We start from the raw sequence: 22557 nt of genomic DNA, 5'->3' as shown, positions 1-22557 counted from the left end.
TGCATTTTTATAGGTGGGAAGCCCAAGAGGAGTGAAGTGAGGGACCCTCCATCACACAGGGAGTAAGGAGTATTCCAGGACTGGAATGGGGTTCACCCCACCCTTCTCAGTGTTCCACCTTCTCTGCATTCTCATCCTCCACAACATTCCCACTGTCCCACCTGCTCTGGAATGATGCTGGCTCCTTGTCACCTACTGACTCCAGACCGCAGGGCTTTGTTCCCCTCACATTCACCCTGATGCTTATACTAGCCAGCCCTTGGGACATCCTCCACTCCAGCTTGGGCAGGCTTCATTCTATTCCTCCTTCTTTACACGCATGCTGCCTGGCAGAGAGGACACAGGCACAAAGTGTTGGGAGAAGGGAAGGGCGAATGGATGGATGAGTGGCATTTGATGGTGTGGCACTGCCTGGCAATGGCCTCTCTTCTCACCATCTAGACAAACCTCACTCTCGCTGTAAATCTAGACGTCAGACTTTATCTTCATGGACTTCCCAGATGATTCTAGTGCTTCGCAAACTCCATTCTCTTCATGCTTCCACTGATGTAAATTCTGACTTAGCTGATTTAGCATTTGGTTGCCTTCTGTCCAACACTATTTCCTAATTGCTGCAGGTGAGTCAGGTTATTGGTTTTGGAGGGCAGGCCTTCCTTCGTTAAATGTTGGGCTTTTTTTTTTTTCAGTTTTATCGAGCAGTAATTGACATACATCACTGTATAGGCTTAAGGTGTACAGCATGATGGCTGAATTTACATATATTGATTACCACAACAGGTTTAGTTAACATCTATCCTGTCATTAGGTAAATTAAAAGAAAAAAAATTTCTCTTTATGACAAGAACCCTTAGGATCTACTCTCATAACGATTTTTCTATATATAAAGCAGTGTTGACTATATTAATTTCTTTCACAGTCTTATCGGGGCCAAGAGTACAGCAAAAGAGATCTGCTGATCCCATAGCTGGTTTTAAAGTTACAGATCCACAAACAAGAAGGCTGCTACTTTCATACTACTACTACTATCTTAAAAGTTTTGAAATTATATGGCTATTAATACCCAAATGGATATGGCTATTTGTACTCCAAATTCTTCCAGTTTCGAAAATGACACTTTTATCTATAACTGTTCTTGGTATATTTTGCTGACAGAATTGGCTTAGCCAGGTCCACTCCATCATACCCCACGTTACCTGTATGTATTTGGGATACTGTGTGGACACGTAGACATCCATTTCTTGATCCTCTCCTTTGGGAACAACAAGCATGCTTTGGGTTTCCATATAAAAATGTTCTTGACCGCCCAAGTGTATTTCACCTGTTAGAGGAAAATACACCAGAATCAAGGTGTCTGTCAGATGGGACAGCTAATACCCCCAGCTGTTACCTCATTATGGAGAAATTCCACCAATGGAGCTCCTGCTGGGGCAGCAGGCTGCATGGTAAAGGGCCACAAACAATCATATTTAGCTTTTAGCACATCTGCATTGTCATTTCTGCCAATACAGCAGGTCACAGATTCCTAGGGAAAGGTATGTGCCCTTCCAGAGTGGAATACTACAGCAAGGAGAACTCCAGATCCAAGGCAGGATGGAGGAGATGTACTTCTCCCTGTTCCTTCACAGTGCAGCTAGCAATCCTGACATTATATGTAATGAAAGAAACATAAGAAGACTCTGAAAGGTAAAGGAGGAGGCAGACCAGCTAGGGACTTTGGGACCCAAGGAAAGACAAAATGATGAGTTCAGTGGGTTTTGTTGTTGTTTGCTTCATATATCTCAGACTTGCTGCCAAGGAAGCCAGAAATCCAGAAACGCCAACATGCAAAGACAGGAAAAAAAAAAAAAATCACCAAAAAAGGTCTATTTTCTCTAGCCAAAGAACTGGGAAAAGGGAAGCTGAGCTCCAGCCAACACTACAGAAAAAACTGCGGGTCTCCAGAAGTTGAGTGGGGAGCTTAACATCCACCCTTATCAAGCTGTAATGAGGTACCCTAAACCCTCTGCTGGGTTGGTGTCAGTGGGGACTATAGGGGGAACCTGGGCTTCCTTGCTCCCAGGGGCAATAACAAAGCATGAGCTCGCTTTCCTCCCCAACTCAGGGTCAGAGCTGCTCTGGTCAAATAGTTTAAATAAGATCCAAAATATTATAACATAATATCCAAAGTGAACTGGATATAGTCGGAAATCACCCATACCAAGAATTAAATTAAATGAGAAAAGACAATCAACAGATGTCAACACTGAGATGACAGAGATATAGGAATTATCTGTCAAAGATTTTAGGGAGTTCTCATGGGGCACAATGTGTTAAGTATTCAGCATTGTCACTGCGGTGGCTCTGGTCGCTACTGTGGTGAGGATTCCCTAGCCCAGGAACTTCCACATGCCATGGGTGTGGCCAAAAAAAAGATTTTAAAGCAGCCATCACAAAAATGCTTTGATTTACATAAACACTTGGAACAAATGAAAAACAGAAAATCTCAGCAAAGAAACAGAAGACATAAAAAGAAGCAGAAAACATAAAAAGAACCAAATGGGAATTCTAGAACCAAGAATTATAACAATCAAAATATAAGAGGTTCAGTGCATCAGCTCAACAACAGAATAGACAAAAGGGAGGACATTTTCAGGGATTAAGAATACAGAACAATAGAAATTGCCCAACCTGAGCAGCAGAGAGAGAACAGACTGAGGTTTTTGAGCAGAGCCTCAAAAACCTGTGTGATTAAAATTAGAGTGAACATTTGTGTCACTGAAGTTGAGTATCTAAAGACATAATAGCTGAAAAGTTTCCAAACTTGGTAAAAGACCCAAACCTACAGATTCAAGAAGTTGACTAAATCCCAAAAAGGATAAATCCCAAAAGGGATAAACCAAAGAAATTCATGCCAAGACACATCACAGTCAAACTTCTGAAAACTAAAACCAAAATATCTTGAAAGCAGAGAGAGAAAAACACCATTTCACCTATGGGGGGAAAAATACTTCAAAAGACAGCAGATTTCTCATCAGAAACTCTGGGGGCCAGAGGAACTGGTACAACATCTTTCTTCAAGTGCTAAAAACCTGTCAAGTCAGAATTCTATATCCAATGAAAATACCTTTCACGGATGAAAAAGAAATCAAGACATTCTCAGATGAAGGAAAGCTGAGAGAGTCTGTCTTCAACAAACTATCCTAAAATAATGACTGGTTAAGAGAAGTTCTTGAAACAGAGAGGAAATAATTTTTTTAAAAAGGAAACATGGTATCAACTGTTACATTTAGAATGGATAAGCAATGAGGTCCTACTGTATAGCACAGGGAACTATATCCTGTGTGCTGGAAGATACTATAAGAAAAGGAATGGGAGTTCCCATCGTGGCTCAGTGGTTAATGAATCCGACTAGGAACCATGAGGTTTCAGGTTCGAACCCTGGCCTTGCTCAGTGGGTTAGGGATCCAGCGTTGCCGTGAGCTGTGGTGTAGGTTGCAGACGCGGCTGGGATCCTGCGTTGCTGTGGCTCTGGCGTAGGCCGGCTGCTACAGCTCCGATTAGACCCCTAGCCTGGGAACCTCCATATGCCACGGGTGTAGTAGCCCTAGAAAAGCCAAAAAGCCAAAAAAAAAAAAAAGGGAAAAGTAAAGGAATGATGTCTGGGTCACTTTGCTGAACAGCAGAAATTGGCACAACATTGTAAATCAACTATGCTTGATTAAAAAAAAGATGCAAAAAAAAAGGAATCTTGAAACATCTGAAAGGTGAGAGAGCAATGGGAAGCATAGAAACACAGGCAAACACAATAGACTTTCCTTCTCTTGAGGTTTCTAAATTGTATATGAAGCAAAATGATAACGTTGCTTCATATGGTTTTCAATGCTACATAGAAGAAATTTTCAAAGACAATTATGTTATAAATAAGAGAGTAAAGGGAGGTAAGGTTTCTAAACTTTATTCCAAAAGATAAAATGTTGCTACCAGAGAGACTGTAATTTAAATTCAAGATTTAGAACTACCGCAAAAAAAGCCTAGAGATACACTCAAGCAAATCAAAATGGAATTCTAAAGCATGTTTGAGTAACCTAGTGGAAGCCAGGGGGAAAAAAACAGAGGCAAAAAAACCAGAACACAACTATGTCAGTCACCTTGTTAGGTGGAAGACAGAACTTTTAAAAATTAAAAAGGTACCCAATAATAGTGATTTGTACATTGTTTGAGGGAGAATCCCAAGGAAATCTTTTGTTGGAATCTTGACTTCCCGTCTTCTCCACAATCTGAGTAAAGAAAGAGTACAGGAGGGAGCTCCCTTGGTGGCTGGGTGGTGAACGAACCTGACTAGGACCCATCAGGATTTGGCTTTGATCCCTGGCCTCACTCAGTGGGTTAAGGATCTGGTGTTGCTGTGAGCTGTGGTATAGGTCGCAGACGCAGCTCGGATCCCGAGTTGCTGTGGCTGTTTGACCCCTAGCCTGGGAACCTCCATATGCTACAGGTGTGGCCCTAAAAACCAACCAACCAAACAAACAAAACAAACAAAAAAGTACAGGAGAAAAAACAAATTCTGCTTCTTTTATAAAACACAAAAATTAGAATGTCAAAAACTCAGATCTCAATTTCAATCTAAGTTTTATCAAAGATGTACAGTGAAAACCCCACTTATCAGTAGGCTCAATCCGTGGTTTTCAGTATTAGTGATTCCACCCATCCACTCAGAATTTATTTGGTTAAATATCTACCTTATTCAAAAAACACAGAGCAAAGAAAAATACTAGAGAGAGCTGTTTCTGCTTTAACTTCTAAGGTAGGCGATGCCTTAGGACCCTGTTACAAAGCGCTGCCCACCTCCCAGTCCTGGACCCAGGCTGCCCTCTCCTCACCCTACAGTGCTGCTCTCAAAGCTCTAGGTTGGAAACCAATTTGTGCAACTAACCCTTGAGATAAAATGTTATCCCAGTACAGGTTTAGGGGTTTAGGAGTGACTCCCTCAGGCATATTTACATTTTAATGAGCTCCTTAAAGAAGAAAAGCCATTAAGATGTAAAGTAGTCTCTCTGTACTTTGCCCAGCAGGACAGAATGGTAGTTTCAGTTTCAGGGCTTCCAGGTCTCCTGCAAAGCCTGCTTCGCCATCTACTCTCTCAGCATGAAGCCCATCCAGCTAAAGGAATTTTTTATTTTATTTTCCTTTATTTATTTATTCATTCATTTTTGCCTCACCTGAGGCATGTGGAAGCTCCCAGGCTAGGATCGAACCTGAGCCACAGCAGTGACAACACCAGATCCTTAACCACCAGGGAACTCTGGCTAACAGAATTTTAAAGAGATGAATAAGAAGCAGCATAGTGTGGAGGAGAGAACGCCAACTTCAGGGTTGGGAAACTTAAACAGACTTGATTCCTGGTCAACTGCATGTCTCTCTAGCCTCAGGAGGCTCATTCGTAAATCGAGTTCTTTAATCCTCTCAAGGGTCAGGACATCGGTGTCAGACAAGGCTGAGGCTTATCTTCACAAGTGGTAAAAACCAATGATAATATCATTGCCTTCAAGAACATAGTCTGGGAGTTCCGGTCGTAGCTCATTGGTTAATGAATCCGACTAGGAACCATGAGGTTTCGGGTTCGATCCCTGGCCTTGCTCAGTGTGTTAAGGATCCGGTGTTGCCGTGAGCTGTGGTGTAGGTTGCAGCTCAGATCTGGTGTTGCTGTGGCTCTGGTGTAGGCTGGTGGCTATGGCTCCGACTCAACCCCTGGCCTGGGAACCTCCATATGCCACAGGAGCGGCCCAAGAAATGGCAAAAATACAAAAAAAAAAAAAAACAAAACCATAGTCTGAGACTCCATGCAATGCTCGCCTATTTAATTTTTAAATGCTCTTTTTCTTGGAGCACCTATTTTCCTAAGGGGCAGATAAAGTGCTGTTCTGATCAGTACCTCCATTTATCTCTCATTCAAACAAGTAGTCAAGAATTTTTCAACCAAATGACCACTGCGGAGTAAGAAAAAAAATACTTCAAACGAGTGAGTCAAGACGAGGAAAACCTTTACGCTTATTGAGAGGGTGTGGGGCAAGTTAAGTTCAAGTAAGAGAGAGACTGAACGTCTTTCCTAACTAAAGTAAATAATTACATAAGATGTCAAGGAAAAATACAATCATTGACTTCTCACACAAAAACATATTATAGAAAGAATAGAGCAAGGGCATATTAGAGCACAAGCAGAGGGACTCCCTAAATACAGATATTCCCAAGATGCTCTCACCATGGACTCACTGCAAAAAATGCCCCCTCCTTCTCCTCTCTCAGAAAACAAACTCGCCCTTCGAGTCTCTGCCAGATTTCATTACTCTCAGAATCACCTGGAGCACTATTAAAATTTGTCAAAAACAGATTCCTGAGCTACCCTGGCTCTCAACTCCAGAATTCCAAGAAAGGGGCAGAGGAATCTCCAGGGAGGTCTCAGAAACATCTGACAGTGTGAAAAACTGGGAATACTGATTTGATAAATGAATGCCTGCTGGTGTGTTCCCTCGATAATAGACAACGTTTTCTAGAGAAGAAAAAAAACATCCAAGCCTAATAATAATTATTGTTCACAATATGGATCTCTTACTGTGCACCCAGCTCTGTGCCAAGCATACATGTGTTATCTCATAATATTCGTAATGGGTTTCTGAGATCAATACTATTTTATCCAGGTGATCTTAAAACACGGAGACTGAGCCCAGAGAACTGCCCTGCCAAGAGAGGGTACTGAGGAATACTGGCAGAGTGACAGTGCAAGGTGTCTTTTTTTACAGCTTCCAGGTGACATTATCCAGTCAGCCCCAACCAGCTTCAAGTTTCATACAGCTATAAAGAGACCAGATGGGCTTTGAGCTCAATGGCTGGACTGACAGGTTACTTACGACACAGCTCTGGCCGGATGGTCGGGAAAGGTATGTCTGAGGACTTTTCCTGTGCTTGAGATCGGGGTTAGAGAGGAAGATTAAGGAGGTGGTAGTGTCTAGCATGCACTAGAGGCTAATATCCTGGAAATTCACCTAAAGACAGGCAACGCCAATGACTTTTTCTCTGCCCTGAGATATGGTACAGAATCGCCCAGGCCCAGCCAGCAACGCATCTAGATTAACCAGATCGTGCGTGGCGGGCGTTAAGGACAGATGCCACAGCACATATGACAGCAGGGCATGGTGGCAGAAAGCACAGATCACCCAAGAGCTATGGTAAATCTTTCTTTTCTTTTTTTTTCCCCTGCTCTAAAGAGCATCACTAAAACAAATGGCAAAATTCGAATAGCATCTGTAGATTAAGTGTTCATGTTCTAGTTTTGAACATGAACATTTTATGTAAGATAATATCTTTGTTCTTAGAAAACTGACACTAGTATTTAGGGGGAGAGAGGCATCAAGTCAGTAACTTACTCCCAAATGGGTCAGAAAAAAAGTGTGTATGTGTGTGTACATATGGGTCTCCCTGTGTGCCTGTGTGTACATGTGTGTGTGTGTACATATATATATATATATAGAGAGAGAGAGAGAGAGAGACAGACAGACAGACAGGCAGATAGACAGACAGAGACAGAGAGACAGATAAACCCAGGAGAGTAAAATGTTAATTCTGGAATCTAGGTAAAGGGTAACTGGGAGTTTCTTTAATGTTTCTGCCACTTTTCTAAAATTTAAAACTAATTTAAAATAAAAAGTGACAAAAATATTATCAGGAAGTTCACATCAACTATTTTCCAAGAGGGAAATCTCATTTTCATTATGTAGACACACAATGGAAGGAGGTCTGGAAAAGAAATGGGGAGGGGGAGAGGAGGGAGGGGAGGACGGAGAAAGCAGAGACAGAGGGAGGAGGGGACCTCAGAGAGGGTGGAAGAGAAAGACACGTGGGCCTTGGAGATCCTCAAAAAAGCCATCAGTCCAGCTTTGCGGCTTAGCGGCTGCTGTAGGACCATGTCCTACGCCCTAACCCTTCTGGGCCTCAGGGTCCCGACCTTCAGGAAAAGGAGACACCATCTACATAACATCTGGAGCCACGGCTGGGCAGGTCCGGGGGGCTTCCCCGCTTCATTTTTTTCCAGGTGGTTTTACCTTCAAGAACTTGATCCACCATTTTAAATGCTTCATCCACATTCCCATACTCCAGTTTCTTTTCTTGCTCAAAGAAGGACTTGTGTTGTATTGCTTCCTAGAAAAAGGATAGAAGAGTGAGGTTCCCGGGCAAGAGACCCAGCCCCGCGGCAGTGGCCACACTGGAGCTGCATCCTCTTGAGTTTGGGCCGTGCTTCCTGTTTTGATTGACAATAAACTTCTGGCTGGACTCAATATGATTTTCTTATTAATGTAAGACTGATCTATTCTGGGGAGCTCCCTTCGTGGCCCAGCGGTTAATGAACCTGACTAGGATCCGTAAGGATGCAGGTTTGATCCCTGGCCTTGCTCAGTGGGTTAAGGATCCGGTGTTGCCATGAGCTGTGGTGTAGGTCGTAGATGCAGCTTGGATCCTTCGTTGCTGCGGCTGTGGCCTAGGCCAACAGCTGTAGCTCCAATTCAACCCCTAGCCTGGGAGCTTCCATATGCCTCTGGTGCAGCCCTTAAAAAAAAAAAAAATCTATTCTAGGTTCAAAACAGAAGTTAAATTTTATAAATCTTTTTTTTTTTTTTTAAGTTTAGTCTTTTTCCACTTCCCTTGCTGCTTACTCTTTGAGTAACTCTGAGCCAATTTTCTGAATACCTCTTGGTCAGGAAAGTGGTAAAAGAACTATAATGTGCAGGGAGCTGGGGATGTTTCCTTACTATAGACTTTGATTAAATCTACTCTGATGCAGTTGATTGAACTTTGAGAGCTTAATCTTGGGTGGAAACATGAGGTAGCTCTTCTCCATGATGTCACAGTTTGGAATTTGATGCTGGTATTCCTGGCAGACTGGTCAGAGATGGGTTGGTTGGAGTTGGGGAGGGTGGCAAGAGTGGGATTTATTTGAGCATTTGGAATTTTATTTGGCTTGAAAGTGGGTTGCGGGGGATGGGAAGATATTTAGCCACTAATATTGGGCAAAGGATTACAAACACAATTTTTGATAAAGTATTCTGCACATAATTTCTTACTAAAAAGAAATTCTCCAAAACAAAATTGTGGGGAAGGGATGTACGAAATTAGCAGGCAACATGTGAATGAAAAGGGCTTAAGAAGGGAACAGAATGTTTGAATTTGAAACTGGCCAGAAACATTTGCAAAGTCTAATCACTCTTTGATTCCCACTAAGCTTTTATATTTTGTCTTCTTGACATGATTTTATTTTAATTTCAAAACACTGAAGACACTGTGTAGAAACAAAGTCTATGTTCCTTGGCATAAAGCAGCATGACAGGAAACATACCCAAGGCCAAATTCTCCTGGAGACACTAAGCTTGGCCAACTCATTTCCTCACTTTCTGCCTCAGAGCATGCTAGTCACCTAGAGGACAATTTATTCATTATGTTGGGAAGATAACATTGTATTCCCAGATTACACCAAGTCTGTATGAGCTGCATCTAATCTATTCTTGCTGCTTTCCCAACTTTCACGCTTTTATTACTTAGTAAATTATAAGGACCAGTGAAATATATGAAGAACACTCATATCATTTCATAGAGATGAGTCTTAAAACTTTTATAAATTTCAGACTCTATTTTAAAAAGCAAGCTAGGAAATGCAGTCTCCCAATTTAAGTTGCCAAAATAGCTGTAGGCATCGTAGGGTCTATCTCATACCTATTTAAGACATACACTGAAGGATCGAAAACTAATGTCTCCAATATGTGCTTCATAGAGCATCTCGTTGGTTCTCACTATGTACCTGAAAGAGTCTTGGGGGAAGTGGATCCGGAGTCCTAGGGTGTGCCCCTCTCCTGGACAGTACTGGTTACCCATCTATCACCCTTTTCACCTGTCCCCGTTCAAACAGTGCTCAGACTTCTCTTTAGGTCTCCAGCCATCCCTCCCCCCAGTACAGCTCTTGAACCTCAAAGAAATCTCACCCCCCAGCAGTAACCCACAGCTCCTTGGCCAGTCATGAATCCAGAGATGGACCTGTGACCAAAGTGCCTGGTGAGGCTGGGTCCCAGGACTTGTGGGATGCAGGGTGAATGGTGTTCTCTCTTGCTTACTGGACCTGAACTGGAAGCTCCCAGCTGCCATCCAATGACCAAAGGAGATAAAGCCGGGACTGCAGGCAGGGCAGCAGGGAGCAGAGGCAGAAGATCAGCTTCTTGCTAACGGTGATAGGGTTTGAGCCCAACCAAGTCCCTGTGCTTTGGAAGCCACTTTGAGTCGGACTGTCTTTCCTGTTTCTACAGCTGAAAGCATTTTAACTGATATACCACTGAAATCTGCTCTGCTGGTCCCGCCCTGGAACTCGTTACCTCGATGGTTAGGATCAGAGGCTCCAAATCTCGGTAGATGATCTTCACTCGCTGTGCAGCTCGCTTTGCCTGAACCTCAGAATCGGCAATCACAGCACAGACAAGCTGACCCACGCAAAACACCTACAACACAGAGAAGATCTCGGTTCCCAAGGAAGGGGCAGGCACCTTTTCCTTTCCTTTCATGGTTCAGTGGGTTAAGAATCAAAATCAAAACGTAATCATTCATTTTTAAAATCCACATTAGATTACTAGGTCTTTCTATAATTAAAAAAAAAAAGTTAAATCCCACACACACGCACACTTGCACCCCCCCAACACACACCTGTGTTTGTTGGGTGTGGGTGGGCAGGGACTGTGGGGAGACAATGAAACTAGAATGGCAAGGGTTGGTAACTGTTAAAGCTGGGGGGTGGATCTATGGGGATTCATTGTGCTATTGTTTTCCATTTTTGAGCATGTTCAAAATTTCTGCAATGGAAATATCTGTAAAAGATATAGCATGCTAAGGACAAATGTTGAAAAGGAATGAAACCAACAGAGGCAGTCATTCACAATAGCTCTATTCTCCACTCTTCACAGAAGTGGGTTTTGTCCCATGACCTGATTCACAGACATGCCCCGAGATGCTCGGAACCAGCGCACACACCTCAGAGAGCAGGTGCTGCCGTGCAGCCTGGGATGGTTTTGCTTGCTTAGTTAACATGTATACCAAGTTCTCTAATTCTCACTGCCTTCTGCCAGGACCACAAAGCCCCACCTTAGGGGAAGTTCCATGTTGACTTCAGACTCTTAGTCACCAAACTTTCATTTTTATCAAGTAAGTCTTCCAGAGAGGGCCAGAGGCAGGGACTCTTTCAAATGATGAAACTCTTTTGGGTTAACACTGAACTGAGAATCTGGAGTTATGCAGAAAACCTTCTGGATACTGCCCTTGCTGCTTTTTCTGATAACTTAAGGTACACCCGTCAATGTCCTAAATATTTGAAACTTCCAAATGGCAACAAGGCCAGCTCTGTTCCTCTGCTCATGTACCTGCTTTGTAGGAGGCAGTGTGTAGAATATACAGACGCAACATGCATGGACCCTCCCTAGAGGCATTTTACCAGGTAGGGGAAATAGATAAGGTGTAGAGATAAATACATAAGCTCAGGACAAGGTAGAAAGTACAATAAAGGTCACTTTGCCTTCTCCTCCAGACTGTAAGCTCTGTGAGGGCAAAGAACCACATGGGTCTTATTCATCGAAGGCGACCGACCACAGTAGGTGCTCACTTAGAATGCCTGTTGAATACATGGCAGTAGAAATGAATTGAGTCAGCATGAATTCAGAGAGGAAAAGAGAACTCCTGGATTAAAGGACAAGGAAAGGCTTCATGGTGGAGACATCATGTGAACTTGGACTGGGACTTTGGACAAGATGAGACTGGGACAATGGTGAGGGATTTTGAGGGAAAAGAGAGCAGATAGAAGTCATTGTTCTCTCCTTATTTATCCTTTCATAAATATGAAAGCAGCACATGATCTCAATACTAAAAAATATAAAGCACCCAAGTATCTTTTATATAACAAGTCAACTTTGTTATGTGGAAAATGAATATTTTGAACGCATTCACTATTAGCATACAGCAGGTTATAATAAGCATTCAAAGAATATTGGGGAGTTCACGTCGTGGTTAGTGGTTAACGAATCTGATTGGCAACCATGAGGTTGCAGGTTTGATCCCTGGCCTTGCTCAGTGGGTTAAGGATCCAGCATTGCTGTGAGCTGTGGTGTAGGTCACAGACCAGGCTCGGATCCCGCATTCCACAGCTCTGATTAGCCCCCTAGCCTGGGAACCTTCATATGCCGAGAGTGTGGCCCTAGAAAAGACAAAAAACAAAAACAAAAGAATATTGGGATCCTTTATGATGCACCAAATTCAATGCTATCTCTAAGAAAACATGAGGTCCATGAGCTGAGAAAACAGCTTTTAAACTGAAAGCAAAACTGCAATACCTCATCTGTCGACAGAAGTTTCTCAGGTTTGGTTAAAAGGCAGAAGGAGTTGACGCCATGAAGATGTTCCTCAGTCACGATGTCCACCACACCAGGTAGGCTGAGAGCCTCTGACAGATCAATAGACCTAGAGGAGAACGCACCGCTACTCAGAGCAGCTCTGCAGCCTGCAGACCGCAGAGGACGCGCTTCATCAGAGAATAAGATGGGGGGGGGGCGCGGCAAGATGCGTCCAAGAACCCTCCAACAGTTTCAGGGCTGATAACTGGGGGAAAAAATTCCCGGGACAACGAAGTTACAATATGGAGGGACAAACTCCTACAGGAAGTCCGACGTCTCTTCAAGCCTACGTTGGACATTTGCCAACAAATAGCTTATCTCCTTCATACCATTACTTTTCACTCGTATGACTTAACCAAAAAGGCAACCAGTGCTGTCCATTGGGAAAAAAACTATGGCTTACACAATCTTAGCATGAGCTCTTGAACTTGTTACGAAGGTCAGGAACAGTTCCCGGTCCACGGCAGGCATGTCATCACAGTAGACGGCCTCGCCCGTGGCGTGCTTAATGCCAGACAGATGCATGACGGGATGGCCAATTGGGTCTTGAGGAAGCTGCTTTGGGTTCGCATTCTGTTTAATCAAAACCAATGTATTTTTGTAATCATACTACGCACATCTCCCATATGAGGGGGGCTATATAATTTATATCCACACCAGAACCCTTTGGAAAACAAAAATGGTCACTATTAATAATAACACCAAGACAGTAAGGAATTCCCTGGTGGCCTAGTGGTTAAGGTTTTTGGCATTATTACTGCTGTGGCTCGGGTCGCTGCTGTGGCGCAGGTTCGATCCCTGGCCTGGGAACTTGCAGGTGCTGAAGGTACCATCAAAAAAAAACCCCAACAACGTCAACCCCAGTAGGACAGCAAGCCTGTTTCAATAATTCAGTAGGCAAACTGCCATGTAGAGCTAGGATGTTCTTGTTTTTCCCCACTATTTTGCTTTATTTATTTTTATTTTCATTTTTATCTTGCTTTTTAGGGCCACACCTGTGGCATATGGAAAGGTCCCAGGCTAGGGCTCAACTCGGAGCTGCAGCTGCTGGCCTACACCACAGCCACAGCAACTGGGGATCCACTCCCTAAAGGCTCCTCTGCCAAAAGCAGTGCTGAGCAGCCCCTCCACAGCTTGCTGGGTCAGCACCGCATGTGGCACTGGGCTGAGCCAGACGCCTGCAGCTTCCTCTGAGAGACTCGGGGTGAGGACAGTGAGGCCTGGAAAAAGTTACGGAGGCCACCTCCTCCTCCCCATCTGCTACCCCACACTCTGTGCAAGGGGTCACCCCGAGCCCTGGATGAGGCAGGGCTCTTAGGTGAGGCTCAGAGTCTCACTGCCAGCCTACATCACCAGGCTGGAGGGAAGAGACGGCAGGCCATCAACAGAACACACACTGGTCAAGGAGCCATGGAAGCTGACCTGCTTCCTACTCACTATCACTGAAGGCATCTGAGAAATTTCTAAAGTCAATGCTTTTGTTTTTGATTCCCAGACAGTGCAGCGTGAGAAAGCCTATGCATTCCATATCGACAATAAATGAGATGTTTGGTTCCTCCTAAAGTGCAGTCTCATTTCAACCACAGCTGCAGATGATATTCCAGAGGCAGCGCTTCTCCTGGTCCAACCAAGGTGCTGTGAGGCTTCAGCTCCACAGCGTGGAAGGTGGAGATCCCAGCTGTTGGGATCTCACTGATCAACCAGTCCGTTTTCTCCTCAGGCAGAAGTTTGCTTTCTTAAACTTTCTAAAGACTTGGATTTGATTTAAGAAATGCCATGAATGGAGGAGAGCCAGCATGGCGACCACGGAGGAACTTCACATAAAGGCATCTGTGAAAAGACACTTCCCCAAGACCCTCTGCTGCTCACGGGACCCAAGAAGAATGGTCCCCGCTCACTGCTAACCTCCTTGAGGACCTCAAAAAATAAACATTCAGCTTGAGAAGGATCAGAGGTTCTCCAGGCAGGAGGCAGGCCTGGAGCAGCAGAAGGGAAAAGGAGAGAGACTCAGGTAACCCGAAAACACCTGCAGCATCTTTCTTGGTTATTAGAGAAATTTTTAAAACTCCATTTTTTTTCATAATATAAATGACAAGAAGTAAAATATCAGCCAAATTTTGACTGTCAATTATATGTAGAAAGTAGAGTCATTTCTGAAATTAATTTGACGTGAGACACATGTATGATGCTCTGAACTTATTTCTATTTCACAAAAAATTTACTGCTTCACAGCAAAATATACACTTACTGATAAACATACATTGCTTTTAAAGCCCAGATTGGTTTCCCTTAAATGTAAACCTCGACTGTGCAGTTACCACACAAGGCACAAAGAAATGAGTATTGGCTGAGTTTTTGTTTTGTTTTGGTTTTGTGATTGTTGTGCCCTTTCTGATTTTATAAACTTGAAAGCAGAAGATACTGAAGAAAAAAACTATGAAGAGCTTGGTATAGTCACCATCAAAGGAAGATGGACGTTAGGCCATGAATGTAGGGGAACAGGGAAATGAGAGAAAGTTTTGCATGTTGGGGTTCAGGCAATATGAACAGGGATTTCAATCAGCCCCAGTGCACACCAGCCTCACTGACATTGCTCTGTCCTCACAGCCAAGTGCACTCAGCAGGTCTCCTCCTCCTCCCCTCTGAGGAGCTGAGATGGTGTTCCAAAGACAAACATATCAGGTCTGGTTTGCCATGTTCCAGACGGTAGGGACTGATTCCCTTTGTGAAATGCCCAGAAGTACTGCCCTGAGATGCTGTTGAGCTCTCAATTTGAACCAAATTTCAGTGAAAAATCACCCACATCTTTTTTTTTTTTTTAATCCTAAGAGATTTTTTTCCATCCCAAAGAGCAAAATTCCAGGTAATTCATAAGCTGAGACACTTAGGAAATACATTCATAGGTATCTCTGGGCATTTTCTCTGACATAATACTCTTTGCTATAAATATTGAAACACTTCGTAGCTTTGAAGCCTTGCTTTGAGGGCCTGCCTGCCAAAAGACTGAAGACAAATCTCAAAATACATCTTTCATATGTATAAATATGGAACCAATTAATTTAGCTGAAGAGATAGTAAAGTATTATCTCTTCAGCTAAATTAATCATTATTCATTCAGTAGGGATGAATCTACTGGTGAAAGAAGTTGTATTTCATTACTTGCTTCTGCTTGTTATTTAGGTGAAGATACTGGGCAGGAAAGAATTTTGTCTCCTTTAACTGGTGATCTCTGGTCAAAGGGCTTTAAAGCAAATCAACTGACTTGGGGAAAAAAAAGTTGGTTATGAATGTTGATGTTTCGTTAGCAATGTGTATATCAGCATGTATGTGAAAAGCCACAGGAAAAATACAGCCATAACACTGGTGTGGGAGATACACTGCTTCCAAAACTCTGTCTTGCAGTCTGCAGCCACAAACCATGTGAAGACTGTCACTTTTCTATGGGTGATTTGAATGCCCATTAATTTGTTGTTTTGTTCTGTAGCTGTTGGGGTTTATGTCACGGACAAGGCAATGTTAAGGTATTTATAAGCCAAAGGTTGCAGTGGCCATATTTACACCAGGAAAGACAGCATATATTTTAACTTTCAAAATAATCACTTCCGGTGGAGTTTGGCATATTTAAATTTTTGAACATATTGAACCGATATCACTATTTATCACGACGTGCTGTAAGCTTTTATAAAATCCAACAATAGATCCAAGGAACTAAATCTATTTAGAAAGATCCTTAAAAAGTCCTTTCAGAACATTCTTGACTTAATTAAACTCTCGAGGTAAAGTTTCTTGTTGATAATTTCAAGGAAAAATACACTGACTCTTATCCGGTTTACCAATAGGATGACTTCAGGCAATAATCTTATGATGTGGTGACTGAAAATTCCATTTGAAAGTTATGAGGAATTCTGTTCTCTCTAATAGTCAGCTTACACTATGAGAGCTTGAAATTCGCTCTTGGAACTTAGGGTTGATTTGACCCTAAAACATAACTCACAGAGAAAACACTTGGAGAATGGGAACTGGCAGAGCAAAGTATTTCCACATTCAAACAAAATAAATCAGTGGCTCTTTCTTTAGAAAAGCATTACTGTATTTTCATCAGCCTCCAAAGGCTGTGCTTTCTGCTGCTCTATAAATAAAATCAAAGCAGCCCCATGGCCCTGACAGAACTGACTTTGGTGTGTTCCAGCTTCCACGATGCCAAGGGCAAGAGCATGTGGCAAAGTGGGCAGCCTGCGAATGTCAGGGGTACAAGGCCGCAGAACAAAACTCATGCCTTCAAGATCAAAATGGACATTAGTTATCGTGGCTAGCTTTACATTTAGTCTCCATTCTTCATTCATTTTGCAATTTTAACTAATGCTAAAGAAGGCTGTGGCTTCATCAGAAGAGGAGCACAGGCTATTAAATTTGAGAATCCCAAGAGATAAGTGGGATGTCCCTGCGAAGAAGCTTTAATCCAGGCCCTTTGAATTGAAAAGAAAAAAAAAACCCATTAACCTGGTACTTCAGTGTAACCCAGGGATGTCTGGAATGAAGATCCTCCAAAGCACTCGCATGTTTGTCTGCAAGGCTAGGATAGCGAGCAGGGTCCTGAAAAATAGAATCACCAGGTTATTTAAAATTGGCCAGAGCGGTCTTGGAAGGGAGGCTAGCATGGTTCCTAGCAAGCAGCTCTGCTGTGACGTCTAATATGTATTAAGTACATGCCTAATTCGGAATCCTGAAAGTACAAGCAGGGTTCTCCCTGATCTCCAGGACACATCCTCTGGAGGGTAGGTACCCATGACCGCATAGTACAGAGTCAAGTGAATATAGCACATCACTGACTCCCAGTATCCTTATGTTTCTTCTGATTCTTCCACATGCTTTCATAAACGATTTGAGGACTTACAAGCTAATAAAACAGGAACATAGAAGTAAATAAATTGGAAAGAAAGAGAATATTTAAACAAGGAAAAAGTCAGAGCCAAGGCACACCGCTGCAAATGAGCATCAGACTCTGCTCTGAACTACCAGGCAACCAGGAGGAGGGAAATGTGGGGCTGCATCCCTGCCTCAACCCACAGCGGGAAGCATCTGGGGGCCCCAGGAGGAATACATCCTAGAGCTGAGGGAAATGGGGTTTTTACACAAGACTGTACATGGTATACACAATGATTATTTTTTACAATTTAAAGATTTTTAACAGAAAATTTAAGCCAAGGGTGATTATTTTTAGTAGTAGAGGAATAATGAACAGAAGAAATTGAGTTGAAAGGAAAAGGCTACAAGATAGAAGCTGTAATTTCTATCACTCAATTCACCCATAAATTGTATTAGTTTGCAATTAATTGGAGGAGGAGTCTACAATTAGCTTTATTTTTTTTTTCTTTTGATGACCTGGTGACAATATGTCACTTAGGTATGATTTCAGGTTTCCATTCTAAAATCTTTGATACAACTGTTCTGGTTCTTAGCTGTTCCCATGTGTAAGGAGAAGAGACCTTCAGAAGCAATGATAAGAGAAAACTTTGTGCCTCTTATTTAAAGGGATCATACTAGGTTCTATACCGTTTGAGGAATATTCTTGGCTTTTAGTCTACAGTGGTCCACTGGTTGCGGCAAATATGGCTTGAGTTCCTTTTGGGTCTATCAAACTTACTGCAAAACTTTTTTTAGTTGTGTCCTCCCTCGCCATTATTCTTGTAACTCGACTTGTCATAAGGGAGACCGGGTGAAGGAATTCCTGGAGATTACTGCTATAACTATGACTCCTGGGCAGTCTTCGTCGTGTTCCTCTGAAGCACTAGGGACCAGGCGAAGCCTTTTCCTTATGATGACCTTGTGTAGTGGCTGCCATCACTATCTTACAGGTGAGAGAAACAAAGCTGAACTTGGAGAAGAAAGTCAAAGGCACAAAGGTAAACCTGGACAAGTGGAAGAAATGCTTTCCTGAGGGAAAAATACAGTCAAAATGTTCACAGGTTTTCTGAACACTGTCTAGACATACAATGGGTCAGAAACAAAATACGGGCATCTCGTGACATCAAAGCCTGCATGGCTCTGTGCTCTACTTGTAATTCTTCCTGGAACACACAACCCCATTGACAGCCAGCCTGCTGTATGCCCAGCAAGCCCCCAAGTTTCTGATTTGGGTTGTCTTTTCCATTCTATTCTACGGCTATTTGGCAGAGCTCTATGGCTCCCACCATGGGTATCCCCAGAGCCCCCAGGATGGGGAATGCTAATGCTTAGTTGGTTCCACTTACCCTCATCTTCAAAATCTGTGACACTTTCAGGTAGAACTTGAAGAGGAAGCTGATGATGAGAGTCCTCCGGAATTCCACCCTCCCACCTGGAGCTGAGCCTGGGAGGGAGACTTCGTCCAGAATCAGCCTGCAAGCTGCATCCAGCATCTCTTCATTCCAGGGCCTGTGGGGGTCAAAGGAGAAGACTTCTAGCCCGACAAGACTCACGACCTCACAGGCTCAGCTAGTGTGGAACACTAATAGTGACAATTTAATGCAGGAGAAAAGAGTACAGGTAACCCAAGCTCAAATTACAGGCCACCACTCTCAAGGTGTCTGCCTGGGCCCACCACTTTATCATCTGTAAAAGGGCGATAATGGTAGGTAGACCTCACCTCCTGGAATGGTCATGAGAAAGTAACGATAGCTCATGCTCTCAGGAGTTAAGTGTCCCTACGTCACTGCACAGTTTAGTGCAGGCCAGCTTCTGTTTTCTGTACCTCGTATGTATCCAATCTCTTAATCCTCTCAACTGCCCTCGCAGCTAAGGGTGATTACCCACCTCTGATGGATAAAGACACAGAGGTACCATGAGGTTAAGGAAGCTGACGGAGATCATATAATTAATAGGAGCTGAACTGAGAGTTGGACCCAGACAGTGTGGCTCAATCAAGATTGTGCTTTTAACCACTAGTCTGTTACTTCTGAAATGCTAACCGATACCCAATATATGCTCAGGAAATTGGCTACTGGTATTACCTACAGGAATAAAAAGTCAGGTAGCAAATGCGTTTAGCAAGTTATTATAAAACAAACTCCCATAATCTATCTTTTATAACGGTAAATTATTCTCTCACAATAAAGAATGCAAATGTACTCATTTTGCTTACGATGTCTATTTACTATTGGGAGATGGGTACACACACACACACACACACACAAAATATGGTGCCCACTTCAAAATTTACTAAGACGTGGAAATAATCATGAAATTTTACTGGCATTCCATGCCATTAAACAGAAAGCTAGTAAGCAGTTTTCTTCTTGCAATTGCAAGTCACTGCACAGAGTAGCTCCGTTACTTGGAGTCTGAGGACTTAATTCCATACCTTCCAATGAGCTCCTGGCAGGAATTCTTTGCACAGATGGTAGTTGGACCAACCCCTCCATACGCGATGGCTAATTCTCTAATGACACCATCTCCTTCTCCGAAAAACACTCTCATTCCCGAATTGACCATCGCTAGAGCGTTCTGCTGTCGCTGGGCTTGTCGGAAGGCCGACACAAACTCCCACTGAAAGCAAGAGTGGAAAACACACTGAGGGACAACTATGCACTCAGCAGTATGCACATGTTGCCTCGTTCGATCCTTGTCATGCTCTGTTATGGGCTGAATTGTGTTCCCTCAAAATTGATACGTTGATGTCCTAAGTCCCAGCATCCCACTGTGACTGTATTTGCAGATAGGGCCATTAAAGAGGTTAAAATTAAGATAAAGTTAAGGGAGTTCCCATTGTGGCTCAATAAGAACTCCACTAATATCCATGAGGATGTGGGTTCGATCCCTGGCCTTGCTCAGTGGGTTAAGTATCCAGTGTTGCCATAAGCAAAGGCATAGGTCACAGATGCAACTCAGATCCAACATTGCTGTGCCATGGTGTAGGCTGGTAGCTGCATCTCAGATTCAACCCCTAAGCTGAGAACTTCTATAGGTCTCAGGTGCAGCCCTAAAAAGACAAAAAATAGTTCCTTAATTAGCATAAAATAAAGTCAAAATGAGATAATTAGGGCAGGTGCTAATCCAACGTGGTGGTGTCCTCACAAGAAGAGGACATTTGACACAGACACAAACAGAGGGAAAACCATGCAGAGAAGAGTTATCTCTAAGCCAAAGACAGAGGCATCAAAAAACCCAACCCGGTAAACCAGCTATGACGGAAAAAATAAAAATCATTAAAAAAAAAAAAAGAACGAAAAAACAAACAAACAAACTCAACCCTGCCAACACCTTGACATCAAACTTCCAGCCTCTAGAAGTGAGAAAATAAGTATGGTACAAGTGACCCAGGTCGTGATTCTTTTTTGTGACAGTCCTGGCAAACTCATACACCCTCCAGGGCAGGGTTGATTGTTCCCATTTACGGATGAGGAATCCAGTAACTAGCTCAGGGTCACAGTAGGTCTGAAACTAGGATCCACTCTTGAGTCTGACTTCAAAGCCCTTCTTTCCACTAAGTTCTATTGCAAATTTATAGCTTCTTTAAAACCCCAAGATAGAAGTAAAGGTATAGTTTCAAATCTTACTTAGGAAACATCTCACAGGACAAAGAGTTCTTAAAAATCTCTAAGAAAGTAACTTTAGACTTTGGTTTGGGTGTGAAGGGGTGGAGAGTGACAGAAAGGCAGAGTCAAAGGTCTCCCCATTCTAGGAATGGGTGGGTTTATAACAAAATGAAAAGTATCTAATCATAAATCCTCATATTCTCCACCGCAAACATGTAATGCCCATTCTTAATCCCCCACTTATTGGCATTAATAAGCTGTAGGCCATGAGCTATGGTGTAGGTCACAGACAAGGCTCAGATCCTGTGTGGCTGTGGCCGGTGGCTACAGCTATGATTGGACCCCTAGCCTGGGAACCTCCATATACAGCAGGCATGGCCCTAAAAAGATTAAAAAAAAAAAAAAAAAAAGCTGTAGGCTCACAGGTAAAGCCACAAAACAGTAAGAATATTCTCACCTTTCTTGAATAGGGGATATTCACTGAAATTAAGATTTCTTCAGGCTTAAGACTGGCACTGGGGCACTTTTTGAGAAACTGCTCATTTAAAGGAATCTGTCGTTTTCCTTCTGTGGAAAGAAAGGATACTTTCCCTGGAATTTGTTCTATTAAACAGTCAAGTTCCCAAAACTTGAGAAATAATTCTACCAAATATCAGAGGAAACTGATCAGGAAAAGAAGTGTTCTTCCTACGTTTAAAAATCTTTCACCCTGTAATGGTACCTTGCAATGGGCTTCTTCCCATCTGGGACCAACCTCTTTTTTTTTTTTTTTGGCCTTCTTTGCTTGATCATAAATAAAAACATCTAGCAGAGTAGCCCAAGGTCAGGTAGATCAGGACCTCGGCAGTCCTCTGACAGAACAGTACAGATTCAACTTTGAGCTTTGTAAGCAGGGAGAGGATACAAATATCTCTTTTGATATCCTAATCAAGTCAGTCAACAAACATTTACTGCTTACAACCAAGAATCCTGCTCAGTATAGTAGTGAATAGATAAATGATTTTTTTTTTTTTTTGGTCTTTTGTTGTTGTTGTTGTTGTTGTTGTTGTTGCTATTTCTTGGGCCGCTCCCGTGGCATATGGAGGTTACCAGGCTAGGGGTTGAATCGGAGCTGTAGCCACCGGCCTACGCCAGAGCCACAGCAACTCGGGATCCGAGCCGCGTCTGCAACCTACACCACAGCTCACGGCAATGCCGGATCGTTAACCCACTGAGCAAGGGCAGGGACCGAACCCGCAACCTCATGGTTCCTAGTCGGATTCGTTAACCACTGCGCCACGACGGGAACTCCGATAAATGAATTTTTATCCCAGTGTGATGCAGTCTTATTTGTTTACATCTTTTCTTTAATCAATATATTGGAGGAGGAAATGTTTAAAGCTATAATGAAGTAGGACTTTGGGATAAAAGCGAAAAGCTTTTGATGTTAATATTTAATCACAATACCTGTCTCTCAACTGTGATTTTTTAAAAGAATGTTACTTAAACTGATGACTAAATGTACATCTTCTTCCTTATGATTTTGTGGTTTAGATGATATGAAAAGTAGGCATTTAACAAGGCAGGTAACAGAAACCTGACACACATTTTTAAACGAA

The 22557-nt window shown here is 42.8% G+C and overlaps 1 protein-coding gene across 1 annotated transcript in view; it reads right to left on the bottom strand.

Moving 5' to 3' along the window:
- AOX1 (aldehyde oxidase 1) overlaps positions 1-22557 on the bottom strand; it is a 77068-nt gene that overhangs the window by 28114 nt on the left and 26397 nt on the right. Inside the window, exons 13-21 of the mRNA XM_047773182.1 lie at positions 21417-21526; positions 19786-19970; positions 18698-18860; positions 16947-17039; positions 12850-13019; positions 12387-12513; positions 10389-10511; positions 8076-8172; positions 1194-1318 (exon numbers count right to left, since the gene is read on the bottom strand). Of these exons, the coding sequence (XP_047629138.1) occupies positions 1194-1318; positions 8076-8172; positions 10389-10511; positions 12387-12513; positions 12850-13019; positions 16947-17039; positions 18698-18860; positions 19786-19970; positions 21417-21526 (1193 nt within the window). The remainder of the gene's footprint in view (positions 1-1193; positions 1319-8075; positions 8173-10388; positions 10512-12386; positions 12514-12849; positions 13020-16946; positions 17040-18697; positions 18861-19785; positions 19971-21416; positions 21527-22557) is intronic.

Source organism: Phacochoerus africanus, chromosome 3 (genome assembly GCF_016906955.1).
Source record: "Phacochoerus africanus isolate WHEZ1 chromosome 3, ROS_Pafr_v1, whole genome shotgun sequence".
NCBI classification, from domain to species: domain Eukaryota; kingdom Metazoa; phylum Chordata; class Mammalia; order Artiodactyla; family Suidae; genus Phacochoerus; species Phacochoerus africanus.
The sequence above is the reverse complement of the archived record's forward strand: the minus strand, read 5'-3'. Positions and strand labels throughout refer to the sequence as shown.